The 20,890-nt window shown below is 43.9% G+C and overlaps 1 protein-coding gene across 1 annotated transcript; it reads right to left on the minus strand.

Annotated features, from left to right (window-relative positions):
- Positions 1–721: 721 nt before the first annotated feature.
- On the minus strand, positions 722–19,545 carry nox5 (NADPH oxidase, EF-hand calcium binding domain 5). The gene is made up of 17 exons (XM_039614954.1): positions 19,238–19,545; positions 16,866–17,008; positions 16,636–16,786; positions 16,170–16,380; positions 12,241–12,478; positions 11,077–11,230; positions 10,822–10,994; positions 10,564–10,746; positions 10,351–10,483; positions 9,816–9,958; positions 8,006–8,182; positions 7,005–7,049; positions 6,039–6,163; positions 3,874–3,958; positions 3,693–3,792; positions 1,778–1,944; positions 722–1,114 (listed from the first exon to the last, which is right to left on the minus strand). Exons 1-17 carry the CDS (start codon positions 19,338–19,340, stop codon positions 983–985), a joined length of 2,463 nt encoding a protein of 820 aa, XP_039470888.1. The 5' UTR covers positions 19,341–19,545; the 3' UTR covers positions 722–982.
- Between the last annotated feature and the right edge of the window lie 1,345 nt (positions 19,546–20,890).

Genomic DNA, 20,890 nt, shown 5'->3' on the forward strand with positions numbered 1-20,890 from the left:
GTTCGCTAGCGACATACTCAGACTTACCAACAGAGCCCAGATACAAAATCGTCGATCACGAAAGAGTCTCCTCACCTGCACGAGGGGTTTAATGGTGCTGCCCGGAAACGAAACCATCAAAGAAACTGTTATTATGTTAAGAAAGGCGGTTTCACGCATTATTGTGCGGGTAATTCAAGCACTGGAGTCCCATCATTTATTGTTGGGCAGCAGGAAGCAGCTCTGCCATCGATTAGAAAGCCTGGAAACAGTTGCTTTTATTAAAGAGATCAGCAATGTTTATTTATTTGTTTTTATTTGGACAGTTCATACACATAAACATCATTAACACGATAACCTGCCACAGATGGATCAGACACTATAATTATTAAAATCGAAAATAAGTAAAATAACAAAGAAGATTAGATTTTATTATTAAATAAAGATGTGCCATACACAAGTATTTTTGCCAAGTGAAAAAAGTCCAAATTTAGGTTTAGTATCCTAACATTTCAACTTAATAACTCAAACTTTTCATAAAAATCATTCAGAGAAAAGTTGAAAAAAAAAAATTCTTTTTTTTTTGTTAACTTTGTTTACTCGTGGATAGCATTTTTTTTTTTTTTTTTTTCAAATTCCAGTAGTAGAAACAAGCTTCCATACAAACCCATAAGGTCCATAAACATTACTGGGATATTTCTCTAACCTGTGCAGGGAAAAGTCTCACTGAGAGATCAGGTCTCTTTTTTTCCAAGAGGGCACCAGAAGTTACAACAAATACAAATACAACACAAATTTTCTTTATTCCACTTTGAAAGGAAGTTCCCAGGGCCAGATTCAGATAAAGAAGGATTATTTTGAGCTGTAAATCATGCAAAGCTGCTCTAACAATAGGTCACTTTCAACCAAGCTCCATACTCCGTACATCTCCACAACATCAGCAATACACACACACACACACACACACACAGCTGCAGGTGTGTCCTGACAGCCCGTGATCTCCTCAGAAGTTCTCCTTGTAGAAGTTGAAGCCGAAGTGTTCACACTGAGCTTTGATGACTTTGGCCAGAGCGGGAGCGCCGCAGTAAAACACATGTACCTTCCCTTTGTTCTCCTCAGACACCTTCTGAAACACCTGAAACACACAGACACACACACACACACGTGTACAGACACATGGTATTTTATTAGGAGCTGATACTGCAAAACACACCGACGCTCCTCGATTCATAAAACTAAACAGCTCAAGGAGAACCATCATGTCTCGGTCTCACCTCCGCTTCAATAAAACAAACTCCAGAAGAAGTAGTTTCCTTTCCAGGAACTAACATCCAGGACCTTAAATGTTTTAAATGGCCATCCATGGCAGCCTGAAATCTCAGAAGATAGCAAACATCGAATGATGCTTCAAAAATTAAAGGTTCCTTCATTGCTAAATTTTTCACAGTCTTTACAAAATTTTAAGGAGACCTTTCCAAATTTGTGATGAACTCATGTGTGATGACTCTTGACAGAGTCTGGTGCGAATTTCCCCCCGAGAAGCAGATGTCCATGAATGCAGTTTTCTGCTCGTAGCCTTTATTTAGAGCCAAAACATTTTCGCTGTGTTGAGCCTATCTGATTTAGCCCAGCATTACTTTATCAGGTCCAGGATCACATGTCACCCAAAGAGGACACTGTACCAAAACCTTCCAAAACTATTCAGGAAGGGTCCCAAACTCTCCTGAAGAACCGTTTGAAAAATACCAATAACAGAAAAGAAGATCTGAGACCGAGTTAAACCAAAGCAACGCCTCACCTTCCCCCACTCGGGTCGGCCCGGTTGGGTTCTGGTCCTCAGTCCAGTGATCGAGTCTCTCTTCTCCTTCTTGGCCAGAAGGTCGAGCGCCATCTGTAGGCCGATGGCCTTCATGTCGTTCTTGCTGAGCGCTGACGTCATGTACATGTGCATCTCCAGGAAGCGTCCTAACAAACATCAGCTTTGTGTTAACGAGCGCATAGCAGCGTCTCAGCAGGACTTTAAACACCACGAGGAAGGAAATAACTCAACAATGAAATTCATTAGGAGTGTCTTCAAATTCTGTCTACACTTCCAGACGTTGTCCTGAATCTGCTGCTTTGTTTCTCTAATGACATCATCATTTCCAAAATGAACTCTACATTTTATTTCTTAAGACCTGAAACCAGCGACTGAGACCGTAAACTCATCAGGAAAGTATTTACTGAGCTCAGAGATGAAGACTTCCCTCACAGACGTCTATACGATCAGACTTTTTTATCCAGTCAGGGGTGTCGCCCCCTGCTGGGAAACGGAGAGAATGAAGGTTTAACCTCAGCTTCGCTTTTCAGACCCAGAAGACGAGCTAAACTTAAATAGTGCCAAAAAAGTTGACCAGAGCTGTCCCTTCCAAAGTCAGCGGAGACATATCCTGAAGCTCGGCCTGTCATGGTCCTGGGTCATGTTGGCCCAGTATTCTTAGTTTTCGTGTGTTTTGTATTTTGTTCTTTATTCATGCCTTGGTTCCTAGGTTGTTCAGTTAAGATGTTCCTTATTTGGTTACCCCCTGTGTGCCCCTCTGTGTGTCTGTGAGCCCTCGTTTCCCCTCCTTTTGTTTTATTCCATGTTTTCCCCAGCCCGTTATGTCTGTGCTCTCCCCGTGCTCTTTCTCCTCCTGTCTGAACCTCTGTGTACTTCCTGTTTTACGTTGACAGTCTCTCGTCAGTATGCATCATGTTGTGTTCACTCCTGCCCTGTGTCGTTATGATTATCTGTGTCAGCTGTGTTCCCCGTGTGCTCCCACTTCCCTCGTTAACCCTCTGTGTATTTATGTCCGCGTCTCCCTCATGCTGTGTGTGATTCTCCCTGTATTTCCTGGTGAACATTATATTTAGTTTTTCCCAGTTTAGTTTGGTATTACTTCTGATCTGTTTTTCCAGCAATAAAGCTGTGCTTTTGAGTTTATTCCCCGTGTCCCCGTGAGTTTGCGTTTGGGTCCTCTCCTGCCTGCACACAGCTGAATCATGACAGGGCCTCAGCATTCAGACAGCTGGAAGGAAGTGACCTCAGTGCGACGTCAATAACCACCTGCAGACCACAGAAACCTTTTCTGATAACTTTTTTCAGGAAGTTGTCCCTCTGTTTGGGAGGACTTGTTGTAATATTTTTGGGGGATTTGTCTCATGGAAGGTATCCTGCAACGCAAGACGAACCTTTGGGTGATGTAAATGTATGTTGATCTGTCTACATGTTAATGTAGCCATGGCCACAAGTTTATTAAAAATCTCCATGTAATCATTAGTTGTGTGAAAAACACTTGGGTCTATAAATCTACTTTGCCTACTGTGAAGGCTTTATTCGGACTTCATGTGCTCGAGGAAAAACAGTTCGGAAAGTTTGACTTCCGTCTTCTTCTTTCACACGGAAACAACGTAGAGACGGAAACTGAACCAGGATTAAAGAAAGATCTGTAGTTTGTACTTCACTTAAATATTCCATCCATGGAATTTCTGAACCGGAGTCAGGCCAGACGAAGGCCGCCACTGCCCGGAAACCAGCCTGACTTCCTGTACTCTAACTGAGCCGCGCTGAAAGTTGCGGTCTGTGAGAGACCTGCAGACATCCTCAAGGGTTCACCCTTATTTTGTTCAGATCCCCGATTCTCTCTCTGCATCACTTCTTTTCCATTTCCTTTTATTTGAAGCATGTCTCTCACCTTCCGGCTCCTCGTCGGCCTGGTCCATCTCCAGTTTGGTGAGCAAACTAACAAACCACTCGAAGGACTTCTGGTCTCTGTTGATCCAGATGAAGTCAACCTGCAGGGTGAAGAACAGCGTGGTGTCCACGTGTGCTTCATTACAGTACAGTGAGCTGTTGTTGGGATGCACTTTTCTTACTTTGCGCAGCTTCATCTCGCTGTCTTTGATGTTCTCGCACCACGAGTATTTACAGCTGGGACAGTTCTGCTTCCTCATGCGGTACCTGAGCCACAGAAACACCTGGAGTCAGTTTTATATTTATTTCATGATTTTACTCCCTGTAAAAAACAAACAGTGGAGAGGGTGACTGAACACGAGAGACTTAATTATAACTCATGCAGGGCTCTAGAGTGCGACCAATTTGGTCGCAAATGCGACCAAATTTTTCAGTGGTGCGACTAAAAAAAAATATTTTCGGGTAACAAAAAAAAAAAAAATCTCTGCAACTCTCGGTGTGGTCAACAACAGCCACACATTATGCCCCTATCGTGGACTAAACCAATCAGAGATAGTCAGGGGCAGGACCTCTCTGATTGGCTGTGGTCCAGTTGAAAGTGCAGGTGGAAGAGAGAGGTGAGTAGCTTGAATAAAGCGATATCAATTCATTAACGGATTCCACACAAAGACGTAAACACAGAGCGGACCCGACGCATCAGAATCAGCTTTGTCTTTCTCGGCTTTCTCACCCCACGGCCCGAACACGGACACGCTGTCGGAGCTCAGCGATTCTGGTGCGTCGGGTCCGCGCTGTGTTTCCGTCTTTTTTGCGCTGATTCTGAGCTGCAGGTTTTGTCTCTCCAACCAAAATTTGCCGAGCCAGCAGCAAAAGAAGCAGCAAACTGCGCTTCACATTTGATCAATGTCGTCATGAATTCCCTCTGACTTTTGCTGTTTTGCTTCCACCACGATAAAAATCACACTTCATACACAGCTCTCTGTGTGTACTTCAAGAACAGTTTCCCGTCTCAAATCTCTGTTTTCTGCATTATTCATTGGCTTATTACCCACCAGTCTACCGTTGTTTACAGCGCTGTCGGCCGCTGTCTTTTTCTTTTCTTTTTCTTTTTTCACTTAAATGACCTCGGACAAGAAAGCCTAATTTCTGCTGTTCAATACTGAAGAAATTTAAACTTCTTAAAATTATGCAAAATTGCAGAATATTTTTAAGGTTATCTGCTATAAAAAGCCAGACCAGGAAAATCTCCTTCATGTTTTTCTGTGTTTTATTCTCAGTTACTTTGACACAAAGGCATCTGCTGTGATGTTCACAATTCTGATGAAGTCTCACATGTATCAGTGCTGATAAATGATCAGAATTATAATATTTCTGACTGTCTGAGGCTAAATTGAATCGAATCAGGACTTTGAGAACCGGAATCGAATGGATTATAGAAATCAGTGATGATACCCAGCCCTAGTGAGCAGCCTAGGCCTGACAGAAGTGGATGTAGCTGTGGGTAATAAGAGAAGATGAACTAGAACTATTGATAACTTTTGTGTTAAGTTAAGGACTGATCCGTCTGAAATTCATAGCCAGCTCTGACACGGTGCCATCAATCTTTGAATGCTAAAAAAACAGCAGTGTGTCCAGGAAACACATTATATGCTGCAATAAATGCACTGCCCAAGTGTCCCCTCTCCCCACTGCCTTTCAGCAGCAGGCAGCAGCAAACAGGTCGTCAGAGGAGCCAAGATGATGATTAAGTTTAACATTTTCTACAATATTGACAAAACAATTTAAGCACAAGTTTGTTAGTTAATAATTTAGAAATGAATATTGTCTGTATGGACTTCCCCCCCAAAGAAAGTGCACATGTAAAACTGCGGTGTTAAGCGATGCGGTTGAAAAATTTGAGTGCGCCTAACTTTTGTGCCGGTACACCTAAATTTTAAAGTTAGGCGTACCGGTGCGCCCATGTCAAAAAGTTAGTCTAGAGCCCTGTCATGTAACCATCTTCCAGTCCTAAAAATAAAAAAATGAACAATTAAACAAAATGAAATTAAAATATTTGTTTTTGTGATTTATTTATAGTCGACAATGATCCAGTGTTACATATGTCTAATTTTCTGGCAAAGCTGAAAGAGGATACCACTGGAGCCGCAGCTTACTCTCATTGATTATATTATCATAGCAGAGCAGTGAGGACGAGATCCTGAATAAACGTCCAGCATGTCGACAGATTACAGCTGATTATAAACTCGCAGTTTACACATGACCTTCAGCCTGACTCTGTGAACTCGAACTGAACCGCTGGGCTGATGGAGGGACTGAGGGGTGGAGCACAGGTCTGTGGGTGTCTTACCGGTACATGATGCTTTGCAGGATGGAGGCGAAGGGTGTGATGCCGATTCCTGCCCCGATCAGAACGGCGTGTTCGGAGGCAAAGATCTGCCGTGTCGGAGTCCCGTACGGCCCGTCTACATAACACTGTCACATGGTATACATTCAACAAGAACCTGTTTCTGAAACGAGTGATTCCTGACAAACTACGCCTGTGTCAGCTGAAGGTTAACGGCTTCACCCACATTTAAACTGTCAGAGGTGTTCCTCAGGGTTCTACTCTCGGTCCTATATAGTTTTGGCTAAAGCTGTAGGTTTTTCAGCCTGTTTTCAGAAAAAGCACAATGACTCCGACTCCAACCGTTCGCTCTCTTTGAGCTCTATTTTCCTAGCAGAGTCAGTTTTTACACAAACTCTTTCTACAAAGAAAGACAGATGCTAGAAACAGTGCAGAGAACGAAGCAAAGGCAACGTGATGGATCTGCCAGGTCTCACTGCAAAACCATACATATTGTCAAATTTATATTAAATTATTTTAACAGGAAGAAAATTTCACATCATCGAGAAAAACGTGGCAACAGTTAAATCAAACCTGTTGGTGTAAACCCAAACACAGTTTTTAAGGTTCAAGGTTCAAGGTTCAAGGTTCTTTATTTCACACATAAGCCAATGTCAAGTCGTTTTAAACTCACTAAACTCACTTCACTAGTTTTTACATATGAATCTCTTGCTGCCCTATAAGGAGCTAAAACTGCCTGAACTACCAACTGTCAGGGAGTTTAAGTCCATTTTAATAACATGTTCCTCCACCTGACCTCCAAATTTTGGACTTTCCTCCTTTAAAAATGGGAAAACCTGATACTGTGTGCAAAGGCTGATAAAATAATGATAATAATTCTCTGCTGGTTCAACACTGCTGCAGAGCTCTTCTCACTGTAACGTACACACAGTCGTATAAAAACTTTGATTCATGCTCTGAGCTCCTCACCTTGATGTTGCAGAATCTGTGGTTCTCAGTCAGCTTGGCAGAAATCTGCAGTTTAGAAGAAAACCAGAAACTCATACACATGTACCAAAACTCTTTTGTCAGTAAACCAAACAAACATTGAAGGTGTCATCAGTGAGGAGATTTCTGTATGTTTTCTGCAAAGAAAATGGTTCAAATATATTTCAGTAAGGAGGTTGGGACAAAGTGGCTTGCAGATGCAAGTGTTATTTAACTACATGTTTTTTCTTGGACCTTGAAACAAATTAACAAGATAATTCATAATTTATCATACTACAATAATAGTTCCCTGTCTCCTCCCCGATGAGCCGACCAGCGAGCGTGCCATCATCTGTATGGCATACACATTTATTTTATACAAATCCCTCAGTCGTATATTTGAGAGTTCAGCTGAGCCCAGCTGCATTCACCGTGCTACGTTCGTTACGCTACGTATTTCTAAATTTTGAGCGGTTGCTGATCATTGATCAAGTTACCGAAATAAGCTGCAACACAAAAACGCGTCGAGAAGACTGCGCCCAGCGCAGACAACAGGAGCGTGGAGTCTGGGTGACATCATCATGTCAGGAGACACTTTATGAAGTAACCTGTCGAGTATTAAACCATCTATAACTCATCATTAACGTCTCTGAGAGTTTACATCTAGTTTCTGTAAATAGACATCTGTCATGTTAAAATTTAAATCCTGTCATAAATTCTTTTTTTCTTCTGCTCTGTAACACAAATCTCTGCTTTACAGAAGATTTTCTTAAAAACTGTTGAAAGTATTTTCTGATTTAAAAACTAATAAAAGAGATTTCCAACAATATGATCGAGGATGGCACGTACATAAAGTCTACATGTCTGGCCCTTCATAGCGATCATTATTTAACACCTCTGAGGCACCAAAGTGGCCGACGCAGGGATGAACGTCTCAGACTCATCATGTGGTTTGTTCTTCTCAATGGATTCATATTTGTTAAAGGCTGAACTCTCCTCCTGACCTCGCCTCGCTCTGCTGATCCCAGACCGTCTGGAAAAGGTTGCACGAGCCCCTGAGCTCCGGACTCGGAGGCCTCGCCCGAAGGCGAGCCGTTCTGTCGGTACATCGTCAGCTCGATGGCGCCGTCCTCGTTAGACGCCACGGCTCCGTTACCGTCGGCAGAGCTGAACAGGTCGTCCTACGGGAAACCACATTGGAGATGTTACGCACAGGAAGCAGCCGGAGACCCAGCGAGTGCAGCAATGTTCCCTCTAATTTTTCTTGTGTCTGAGCGAACACACAAACTCCCTGAGCGTCCCTTGGACCACTGTGAGCGACATCAGACGTGTGCACTGTGGTCACGCCAGCATCTAATCCATCCAAGTTACATGGTTTATTAAAATAATCAAATTACAGCATTTACATTTATGTTAGACTACTTTTAATTAACTGCTTTAGCCCACTTACAATGAAAATGTAAAAAATCCTGTTCATGACCTGTGTAGTATGTTAACACTATTGGAAGTAAAAATAACTTGAACTCCAATTTTGAAAACACAACTTTCTTTCTTTCTTTTTTTCCATAAAGCTCTGACTTGTATTATGAGTCTGTGGTCTGGGAGAGAGTCTGTAACTGTCTGCAAAATACAGTATTTAATGACCAATGTTGGGCAATTAATTATATAGTTACTTCTTCAAAAAAGTAACTCAGTTTGGCAAACAACAAAGTTTTTTGCAGCTATTTTTTTTTTTTAATGCAGCCAAGGTGTTTTTTAAATAAACATTTCAAACTATTTACAGAACAATCAGCTGTTCTGCATCAAATCTGATGCCACACAAATTATTTGTGACACTCCAAAAATAATTTCTGTCCACTATGAGATAAAGGAGAACAACAGCCTGATACCTGCAGGCCTGACAACAGGAGATGTATCACTGCTGTAACACCTGTAACATTCAGCAGCCGCCTCATTGTTCTGACACACACAGCAAAACTATTGACTACACTACACACTAACTACACACTAACTACACACTAACTACACAAGATTTGCGCTAAACGTCTCAAATCTCTCACATCTCAGAACACCGCCGTCACTCCTAAAACTTCCCCCCGTTTCTTAACAACTAGATGCCGCGTTGCCATATAATTTTTTGACTGGTCGACACGGTACTTTTTTGGACGAACAGGAAAGGGGGAGCGGGCGGGGGGTTTGTTTTTGCTCACATGCTTTCGAGCCTTTTTTCTTATAAAACGCCGTTTTTACCGTTTCTTCCCGCAGTAAATATAAACAACGATAGTATTCAGGAAGAAAACCAAACATTGCAGATATTTTTATCATAACTCTGGTTTTACGTGGCCGATCAACACAATTTAAAAACTGGTATAAAGTCCACACTTTTTCCATCAGTTGTTCCGTCTGTCCTGCTCACATCTCCAATGGTTGGACACGCTGTCATTAACGTGGCTTCACTGCACATCAGCCACGCCGCTTTGCTAGCTAAAACACCGGTGTCGGCACATAAGGACGCTGTCATAGCCTGTCAGCGACGTTGATTAGCTGCGTATATACGAATGTGAATCGCATTATTGGCTGGACTATAGGATAAGGTGGCATCGTTCTAATCCCATACAGGAGCAGCCAGTCACTCACTGACTAACACTGCAAAACAGAATTGTTGAAGTTTTAATTTTAATTTCAATTCAGGTTAGATTTTTTTTTTGTGCGCAACGCAGATTTTCTGTGCGCAGAGACCGTGCCAGCAGTGCACAATTGCGCACGTGCGCAGTTTAGAGGGAACATTGGAGTGCAGGTGTGTCAGAGTCTAACCTGAGCTCTTGGCAGCTGCCGGCGCTTCCGCAGGCTGGTGGCGAGTCTGCCGGGACCCGGAGCCTCGCTCTCCAACTCTCTGAAGTACTCATACAGCCGGTTGGTCCACTGGCCCAGCGAGCGGATGTGCAGCCACAGAGTATCTGCACAATCAAGACAGTGAAGACACAGAACTTACACAACTTTTATTAGACGGTTAAAAGCCACGCTACAGAGAAACGAAACCAAAAGGAGACCGAAGCTTTTACCTGAAATCTCATCAGAGAGGTTTAATAAACACAAACCAGCATTCTAAACTGAAAGCTTCAGCCATTCCCATCCACAGTTATACCTGCTGGAGTCTTTCAGATCATTGTTCTCAGTGTCAGCAGGTGGAATCTATGTTTTTTCTTTACTAGAAATCTTATCTCATGTGTAACGTAGAGCTCAGACTCCACTGCAGTCCAGCAGACAGAAAGCCCTGAGAGCTCATCCAAAAGTCTGGGACCGGCTGAACTGATGAGGACTGCTTCAGTGTTCAGAGCGTGAGGTGTACCTGACTGCTCGGGAGCGCTGCTGATGGTGAACGGGTGCCACTCATATTTGGCGATCACTGGGATGTTGATGAAGACGTAATCTCCAGGTTTGAACTGGAAGAACTGGGGACGCTTGATCACCAGATGAGTCACCTGACAGACAAAAAACACCATCAGACATCGGTGCACCTTGGGCTCGGATCAGGGCTCCGGGCTCGCTTTGTGTTCGGCACCTTGGAAGGCAGCAGGTTGACCTCCACGATGTAGAGGCCTCCCATACGGGACACGGCGATCCCCACGATCTTCTCCAGCATGAACACCAGACCTGGAACCACGAACCACTTCCAGAAGTTTGCACAGTGAATGATCAGCAGGATCCAAACCCACACGTAGGACAGGTGAGACCAGTAAAACACCTGCGGGAGAAATGGCGGTCAGCATCTCGCGGCAGGAAGCAGACCACGCACACAGAGAAAAAACGAGTCTGTTACCTCGAAGTGTCCGCTGCGGCGCACGAACGTGCTGGAGCAGAGCACCATGAGGCAGATCAGCACCTGCAGGACGACTCCGGTCAGCGAGGCCGTCCCCTTCACCCAGCCAATCCCAGGCCGGGTGGTCAGCAGGTACTCCCACAGGCTGTACTCACCGCTCTCCGTCATCTGGACTGAGACACACAGCACCGGGACGCCAGTCCACACCTGTTTACACCTGTATACACCTGTGTGTGTGTGGGTGTGTGCTTATACCGAAGTTAAAGGCGTGTGCGGCAGTGTGCACCAGCGTGAATCCGAGGATGGCGTAGCCCACAATCTGGTGCAGCAGGATGTTCTGGTCCAGAGGAAACACCCTCACCACCCACGTGGCCCTGAGCCAGGTCAAACAGCGCCGCAGCATCAGCACCTGGAAACAAAGACGCCACCACAACACGTGTGTGCTGAGATTTCAGCTGGAGTTATGCTCATACTGTCCTGTGACACCACTCTGAACCACACGATGGTGCAGCGGGTCCAAACTTAGTGATGCAGCTTACATACTGATCTGACTCCTGGGTGTTTTCTCTTTCTTGGCTTTATCTGAGTTTGTAGGCAGCTCTGATTTGAATCAGCACGTGTGTGTTTTATTTTCAGTGGCACTGTTTTGCACTTAAAGAGAAATAAAGAAGGAAACATGGCAGCAGCAGGTCTGTGCTGCCCTCTGCTGGACACTAAGACACAGCACAGCCCCCTCTCTGCTGATTCCTTTCCTTTGTGTGAAAGTGCTCAGCTGTGGTGCAATGGTTATTGCCTCACAATTTTAGCTGGGTTAACTGGTGGCTTCATTCTGCTGGCTGATCATGAGTTTAATGACTGTGATAAATTCTGTGACAAAGGTTTCTAAAAACTTGTGGTTGGTATAGACAACAAACCATCCACACAAACACGAGCAGCTGCACGTTTGTTACTTTATTGCTTTTGTTGCTTTTTTTGTGCAGACAGAAAAAATCAGTCAGTGTAAAATTACTGAATGATTTTATATCCACAATCAGTTTAGTTCTCCTCTGATATAGCTCTGATAGGTTTAGGTATGATCTGCTGTGAGTAGTGCATCAAATTTAAAAACCTTTTCATGAGTGTTATGTGAAGAAATGTGGTGCCATGTGGTGCTGGCGTTAGAACTGGTTTCATTGCTTCCAACTGGTCCAGACTGGACCCGATGGTGGCTATGTCAGGGGCCTTTTAGATATTCCACTTATGCAGCCCACATCTTATGTCCACCACAGTGTGGATGGAACATGATGCTAATGGAAATGCTGGCTAAAGCCCAAAAGGCAGTGTGGGAGAACCGGCTCTCCACCGGAAACCAGTTCTTGCACCGGCACCACGATGGAGGGAAAGAGGCACAGATAGGTACGGGTGTAGTCTGTGTCATACCATGACGAACGTGCAGTTAAAGTTGAGGCACTGGCCGCAGCCTTTGGCCACCATGAACCAAGGCCCACCGTAGCTGTGCCGCAACATGGCAACAATGAACAGCAGCAGATTAAGGAGGGAGTACACAGCCAGGAACAGCAGCTTCCGGCTGTTGTTCTGCCAGTAGGCCCGGGTCAGGTAGCGAGGGGTCTGACGCTTCTTCTGGTCCAGATCAGGAGGCTTCAGCCAGTTAGCAGCGCTAAGGGGGAGATGAGAAACAGGACGCCAGCAGGTTTACAGGTGCATAAACAGGTCTGCAGGTTTACAGGTGTATAAGCAGGTCTGCAGGTTTACAGGTGTATAAACAGGTCTGCAGGCTTACGGGTGTATAAGCAGGTCTGCAGGTTGACAGGTGTATAAACAGGTCTGCAGGCTTACGGGTGTATAAGCAGGTCTGCAGGTTGACAGGTGTATAAACAGGTCTGCAGGCTTACGGGTGTATAAGCAGGTCTGCAGGTTGACAGGTGTATAAACAGGTCTGCAGGCTTACGGGTGTATAAGCAGGTCTGCAGGTTGACAGGTGTATAAGCAGGTCTGCAGGTTTACAGGTGCATAAACAGGTCTGCAGGCTTACGGGTGTATAAGCAGGTCTACAGGTTTACAGGTGTATAAACAGGTCTGCAGGCTTACGGGTGTATAAGCAGGTCTGCAGGTTGACAGGTGTATAAACAGGTCTGCAGGCTTACGGGTGTATAAGCAGGTCTGCAGGTTGACAGGTGTATAAGCAGGTCTGCAGGTTTACAGGTGTATAAGCAGGTCTGCAGGTTTACAGGTGTATAAACAGGTCTGCAGGCTTACGGGTGTATAAGCAGGTCTGCAGGTTGACAGGTGTATAAGCAGGTCTGCAGGTTTACAGGTGTATAAACAGGTCTGCAGGCTTACGGGTGTATAAGCAGGTCTGCAGGTTGACAGGTGTATAAACAGGTCTGCAGGTTTACAGGTGTATAAGCAGGTCTGCAGGTCTGCAGGTTGACAGGTCTGCAGGTGACATAAGCAGGTCTGCAGGTTTACAGGTGTATAAGCAGGTCTGCAGGTTTACAGGTGCATAAGCAGGTCTGCAGGTTTACAGGTGTATAAGCAGGTCTGCAGGTTTACAGGTGTATAAGCAGGTCTGCAGGTTGACAGGTGTATAAACAGGTCTGCAGGCTTACGGGTGTATAAGCAGGTCTGCAGGTTGACAGGTGTATAAGCAGGTCTGCAGGTTTACAGGTGTATAAACAGGTCTGCAGGCTTACGGGTGTATAAGCAGGTCTGCAGGTTGACAGGTGTATAAGCAGGTCTGCAGGTTTACAGGTGTATAAGCAGGTCTGCAGGTTTACAGGTGTATAAGCAGGTCTGCAGGTTTACAGGTGTATAAGCAGGTCTGCAGGTTTACAGGTGCATAAGCAGGTCTGCAGGTTTACAGGTGTATAAGCAGGTCTGCAGGTTTACAGGTGTATAAGCAGGTCTGCAGGTTTACAGGTGTATAAGCAGGTCTGCAGGTTTACAGGTGTATAAGCAGGTCTGCAGGTTTACAGGTGCATAAGCAGGTCTGCAGGTTGACAGGTGTATAAGCAGGTCTGCAGGTTGACAGGTGTATAAGCAGGTCTGCAGGTTGACAGGTGTATAAGCAGGTCTGCAGGTTTACAGGTGCATAAGCAGGTCTGCAGGTTTACAGGTGTATAAACTAGAGATGGCACGATACCACTTTTTTTATGTCCGATACCGATATCATAAATTTGGATATCTGCCGATACTGATATGAATCCGATATAGTGTTTTTTAATCAATAAAACTGTTTTTTAATATCTTGCTGCATTTTGTATAAGTTCATACTCAAGTTTAAATAAACAACAACACTAAAGCTATTCTGTTATACCTGTATGCAAAAAATACACTGCACCCAAAATATTTCATAGTTCAGCAACACTGATCAATCTAATAAACTTAAACCTGCTCCATCTGTCACGGTTTGTGGAGACAGACTGTGCGGAGATGTGTGTGGTGGACCCAGGTGCGAACACAAATGAGGATACGGGAGTGAGCTTAAACAAAAGCGAGCCTTTTATTGTGGCTGATGATCATGAATAAAATAAACAAGAACGAGGGCAGCACACGAACAATAACTAAACAGAAACCTAACTGGGAATAAACTATGAAAGCTAACTATGGCAATGGCTGTGACTCTGACTATGGCGAGGAAAACAGACGACCTGACGACAAACAAAGGAAGACTGAGGACTTAAATACACACATGAGGTGATCAGGGGAAGTGGAGACACATGAGAACACAGCTGACTAGAATGAAACATAATGACAATACAGGGGAGAGTAACACTACTACAATGAACAAAGAACACCAGACTCTTCCAAAATAAAACAGGAAACACGGAGACAAAGACATGGAGATAAAACATGACATGAACTTAACATAACTGCATAGACATGAAACATGACACGTAGACACAGAAACCAGGAGACTGAGTACAGGGAAGATGGCAGAAATAACTACATGAACTTGACAACATAAGACACACAGACATAAAACACATGAAGGGCAAGGGAGACTTAACACAAGGGTAATATAATAACAAATGAGCTAGAATAACTTAACCTAAACAAACAATAAACACCAAAATAAACCAAAACTCAAACACTGGGTCGCACGACCCAGGACCATGACACCATCCTCCCTATTCTGGTATTTTAAAGAGTACTTAGCAGAAATATTAAGCAACCTAACTAATAGGGTTGCAAACTCCCAGCAAAAAAAAAAAATAGGGAACCCCCACCCTCCACCTCATGATGCTTAATCGACGTAATCAACTTTAATTTGATGCAGGGTGAAAAAAAATGCACAGAAATAAATTATTTTTCCACAATAATTAAATAGATTCAACATCTTTCTTCAACAGAATTGCAGACTGCACAGATGGTACCTTCCCAAAGGAAAAAGTACTATAGCTTACTAGGGTATATTAGACTTAACAGTTACTATATACAGTAATGGACTTCTATACATGTTACATCGGATTAAAACTTTGGGTGTAAGATTCAGATAATTATTTATTAAAAGCGAGACATTTTAAATGAGAATAAGAAAGAAAAGTATGTCTTTGTGCCCCCTTTTCCCTGTTCATGCCCTATCGGCCCCCCTGGCTAAACTTTGCTAGATCCGCCCCTGCACAGTTACCAGCCGTCAGCTACATAGAAAAGGATCCTGGTGTAGAAAGTAATATTAAATACATTCTAACAACAGCTTATCAAGGTTAAACGTGCTGCTGTTGTTCAGCCGCTGGTTTCCTCTTTCTGGTGCAAAGTGGGCCAAAAACAAAGAAGAGAGACGGACTCGCGACAGAAAAGCCGATCAGCTGATCATTGATCAGTTTCACGATTGAAGTAGCAGCAGGAGAGAGAGGGAGAGAGGCAGTTGCTCCATATATCGGTTGTTAAGCTTAACGTGGGAACGCTTTACAAACATTCAGAGATGAACTTACACACTTGCTTTACTTCTCTCTGGGATAACTTCCTCGGAGATGAAATGCTGGTTTGGTAGCGAGGCTACAAATACACACAGCCGCTCTATCACTGAGCACACTGCTCCGACGTGCTACGGTTATGAGCCGAGTTACGCCGTGTCGCAAGTTTTGTGAGGTGCTTTTCTGATATTTAATGGATCGGATTACATTTTTTATTTCTCTCCGATATCCGATCCAGTAATTTAGGTCAGTATCGGACCGATACCGATACGTAATATCGGATCGGTCCATCTCTAGTATAAACAGGTCTGCAGGTTTACAGGTGTATAAGCAGGTCTGCAGGTTTATAGGTGTATAAACAGGTCTGCAGGTTTATAGGTGTATAAACAGGTCTGCAGGTTTATAGGTGTATAAACAGACATCAGTGCTGACCTGATGGTGAGGTTCTCCATCACCTCGGGGAACGTCTCCAGTTCAGCTTTGAGCTCCTCGAAGGTGATGGAGCCGCTGTTGTCCTTATCGGCGGACTCAAACAGAGCCAGTGTGAGGTCATCCAGCTTCTCCTCCGGCAGAGAGATGGCGCTCTCACGTAAACATGACTTCAGAACCGTTTTCAGCTCGTCTGGATCTATTGAACCGCTGCCTGTCAGCAGAAAACAAAAAGGATTAAGTGAAACTTGCTCCCTGCCCAGTTGCCTGGCGGGCTGACGACGATACCCCATCAGCCTTTTACAGCGTTATAAAAATGAAACATGACCACAAAACTGATAACTGACCTCTACTTGCTTCAGGACGTCAGTTATCTCTTATCTACAACTGTTAGACAGACTGAAACATTTGAAAATAACTCATTTTTCTGAGGAGATGTTGTAAATGTTCTGCATGAGCAAGTGCTGACCGTCCACGTCGTAGACCTGGAATAGGAAGCGGAGCTTGTCGGTCTCGTTGCCGTGGATCAGGAGGTCCAGAGCTTTGAGCAGTTCGTCCAGGCTGATGGAGCCGCTGCCGTCCGAGTCAAACAGTGCAAAGAAACGCTCGGCGAAGAAAGACTGCGAACAATCAGAGGACACGAGTTATCGAGGCCCATTTCAGGTTTTTTTTCTAAACTGCTTGCCAGTCCGTTCTCACCTCTTTGACCTTGAGAGCTGTTTTAAACTCCTCCAGGTCGATCTCTTTGTCCTCTCCGGCGATGGTCTCGAACTGTTTGGTCACCCACTCCAGCCAGCGGGCATCTTCGTCCAGACTCATGGCCACCAGCCTTGCTGCTGCAGCTGGAGGAGACAAGCCAGCAAACATCAAACCTAGCTTTTTGTTTTGATCTGCCTGTTCACGTAATCCTAATTACTCTTCTTCCATCAGAGCGAATATGTGTTAATAGACCTCTCTGTGCTGAATCAGGCTTGTTATTAACCTCTGTCTCTCTTCCACAGCATGTCTTTATCCTGTCTTCCTTCTCTCACCCCAACCAATCGCAGCAGATGGCCCCGCCCCTCCCTGAGCCTGGTTGTCGGAGGTTTCTTCCTGTTAAAAGGGAGTTTTTCCTTCCCACTGTCGCCAAAGTGCTTGCTCATAGGGGGTCATATGATTGTTGGGTTTTTCTCTGCATTATTGTAGGTCTACCTTACAATATAAAGCATCCTGAGGCGACTGTTGTTGTGATTTGTATAAATAAAACTGAATTGAACGAATCTGAGTTGCTCTGCTCTGTGAGTCTGCTGAGTCCCATTTGACTCTCCTTTTATGTGTTTTATTAACTCATATTATTACTCAGGTTGTGTCATCATATGTTTAGACTTGGTCAGAAATCCTTCTCATCATATTTTAAAGGTTGAAACTCGTCCTGGTCCTTAGACACAGGGACATCTCCTCAGGGTCAGCAGTGTGAACGAATTTAAGATGAAACCAGGTCATGCAGAAATTGAAAGAGAACGAGAACCAGTTCAGAGTTTCACAAACTCTTTCCCGGATCTACTGTCACAAACGATTTTACTCTGTGCATACGCAAAACTACAATTACATTAATGAAAAGTGCACACTGGCCTGTTTTGTAAATCATAATCATTTAGAAGCAGGACAAATGTGCAATCTGCATTCTGTGTGAATCTGAATGTCTAAATCAGCCTCACTATTGTTAAAAAAGGCTCGGGCTGAAATAACAGGTGTTCTGATATCATCTGGCCTTTATTCTTTATTCTTTGCACCGTTTCTTGTTCCTGCAGCAACAGCACGGTTATCTGTCCTTCAGATGCTGAGGGGTTCGCTCTGCCATGTTCAAAACAGGTTATTACTGCACTACATGAGAATTCACTGAGGCCGGCGCTCCTGACACACAGGACTGGCTCTTATGGAGCGGCTTTCTAATAAATCATCAGACTGCATCAACCTTCGTAAGAGCAGTGATGACTGGAGAATGCAAACCAACGTGTAACCAACGGTAAAAAGCGATGATGACGATCACGATTCTAATTTTTGTGTTTGCTCGCAGGTTTGGTTGCTGATGTCATGCAGAGATTTGATTGGTTGGTGGTGATCGAGTCCAGATTGGGTTCTGTGTAATCACTTTTCCAAGGAGATCATTTAAACTGTGTTAAAAACAGCAGGAGTCTCAGTCTGAAGCCTAAATGCATTCTGGGTAAACATTCAGGCTCGTCTCAGCAGGTAGGACAGGTGTGCGCTCAGAGCAGGTGACAGTAGGTGAAAGGTCTCCTTTTACCCACATTTAGAGACGAGCATCATCTTCCAGTTGAAGTTGTGTCAAAGCTTCGAATGCAGCTGTATTTGAAGTCTTTTCCTCCCCGTGGCGGTAACGATGGCGTTCACGTTCTGTAAAATCAAACTTGAGCTTCTAACGTTTGTAAAGTTCTTGAAGGTTTGTGATCGCAGAGTCTCTGCTGGGATCTGAGTGGAATTTGAACCGTCAGCATTCACGAGCAGGACTCGTGGACGTCCTGCTGGTTTCCCTCACAGGGACAATCTGCGGCAACCCCGTCGCCATGGAGACGTCGGATGCAGAGACAACAAATAATACACGTGAGGCGATGAAGCATCGCCACAACCAAATCTAAACGTCCTTCAGAGTCCCAGCCTGAAACATTTCAGCTTTGTTTTTTAAATAAAGCTTCTGACCGTAGAGTCACGGCTGTGCCTCACACCTCACCTACTGAGATCAGTTCAGCCAATCAGAGAGCAGCAGGAATGTCCACACGTCTGTACAGGCTCCATCCTTCTGTATTTATTCGGGCATTATTTGACCTCCATACAGCAGTGACAGCTCTCAGTGTGAGCTGCTGTATGGAGGTCAGAAACCGCCTAATCATCAAAAACATTTTAAATCTGCCTTCAAAATAAAACGTATTCAAAATAATCAAAGTCACGATCACGGGCTTCTGAAAACGGACTTTTTAGTTTAAACCTGAAACTCTCACTGAGCCATGAAGTCTCTGAAATTCATCTTTTCCTGAAAATTCTTAAAATATTAGTTTCCCAAATTAAAGACTCACATTTACCTGCTGCGGCGAGTCTCCCTCCGTCCTCGGTTGCTCTCTGTCTCCTCTGAGCTCCCTCCTCTTCCTCCTCCTCCTCTGTGTCAGCTGGAGCTGACATCTCACAGCCCTCACAAAAACAACATGGAGCAGAGCAGAAACACGTTTAACCCCACAGGTGAGTCCAGGTTCGTTAAGTGGTTTAACTAGACTTTTATCATTTTTCCAAGTTTGTGGTTGTTATTCCTGATACTGCTGAGGTTCACTTCTTGACCTCACCGATCCTTTTGATATCCCAGCTGGAGAAGGGTCAGATGAGGCTGAAGTATTTTTTATCAAAGCTTTATTACCAGTGCACACTGGGAGATCCCACTACATGCAGTCACAGCAAGCATCAAGTGAGGATCTTTCCCCATACACACACCTTTATAGAGTAAGTGGGGGGGCTGCCCTGTGTCACCCCTCTTCAGTAGTTTTCCACTAATTCTATTGTTCAGTCTGGGGGGGCTGTCCTCCCCAGGCTTGTAACTGTGACTTCCTGTTTAATTAGCTGAGGCATTTTATGACAGGCAGACCCCCACTGTCAATAAATCCCTTACTCCACACAGTTACACACCAGGACTTATAGCTAAACCAGCTAGTTGAGAACAAAAGTCCACTATAGTCTTCTAAACAGGGGCTGACAAAGTCATCCTAAAAAACATACTTATGAATCATTTCCTGTTCTCTAAACTACAGTCACACCCTATTATCTAAGTAAACCACATTCTGTTCTAATCATTGTTTTATTCTACTCACGATACACAGACTCACCAAACGTGCAGCTTTTCCCGTACGGAGGTACGTCTCTGTACGGAGGTAAAATGAGATCAAAATTATGGGAAAAAAACTGTGTGAATGAAGAAAAATATGAAAAAACAACGAAAAAAGGGAAAATGTGAAACATGTGACTCATAAAAGAAAAAAAAGATGAAGAAAAGCTTAATTGCTTTATTCTTGTATTTATTAGAAATATTGTTGTTACAGAGGCGTCCATCACTTTGTGTAATGGTGTGTTTCAGCACGGACAGACGTGAGGACTCTGCGACAGGAAGAAGATTTTTATCAAAGCAAGAAGAAAACAAATCAAAAAAACAGTTTTGTACAAGAAACAAGACAGAAAAACTTCTAAAACATTTATTTGTTCTGACTTTTGCCCACTGTGAAAACTCTAACATGAATGTGAATATTGTGTGTGCTGTAGTAATGATCTTATGTCGTGCATGTGTTATATTATCAATGCTTCCCCTGACACAAGGCATCATTTGTGTTATACAGTGTTTTGCTGTGTATGTTTGGCGTCATGTGGTTAAAATCTACAGTTCTTTGATTAACTGCTCCTTCCATAATCCTTCTTCTACCCCACTACAACTTGGAAATACGACATATTTAGGTTTTAATGTCTCTAAGCTTGTAGATTTAAATAAAATAAAAGATGATGTGGCTAAATGGAAAACTCTACCCACATCACTCATGGGAAGGGTCGGTACAATAAAAATGATTGTCTTACCAAAAATCAATTCTTTATTTTCAGTGATCCTGAGTAAACCATCACCAGACTGGTTCAGATCTCTGGATTCGTCTAAATTCCTTTGGAAAGATAAACCCCGCCTATCAGCTTACAAACACTAC

This window comes from Oreochromis aureus, linkage group 7 (genome assembly GCF_013358895.1).
Source record: "Oreochromis aureus strain Israel breed Guangdong linkage group 7, ZZ_aureus, whole genome shotgun sequence".
NCBI lineage: Eukaryota > Metazoa > Chordata > Actinopteri > Cichliformes > Cichlidae > Oreochromis > Oreochromis aureus.

Excerpts from the sequence above, each read along its gene's own strand:
- nox5 (XM_039614954.1), bottom strand. The coding sequence starts at position 19,340 with ATGTCAGCTCCAGCTGACACAGAGGAGGAGGAGGAAGAGGAGGGAGCT. Across the intron at positions 10,484-10,563 it reads TCAACCTGCTGCCTTCCAAG|GTGACTCATCTGGTGATCAA; the intron begins GTGCCGAACACA and ends TTTGTCTGTCAG. Across the intron at positions 1,945-3,692 it reads GGCCGACGAGGAGCCGGAAG|GACGCTTCCTGGAGATGCAC; the intron begins GTGAGAGACATG and ends GATGTTTGTTAG.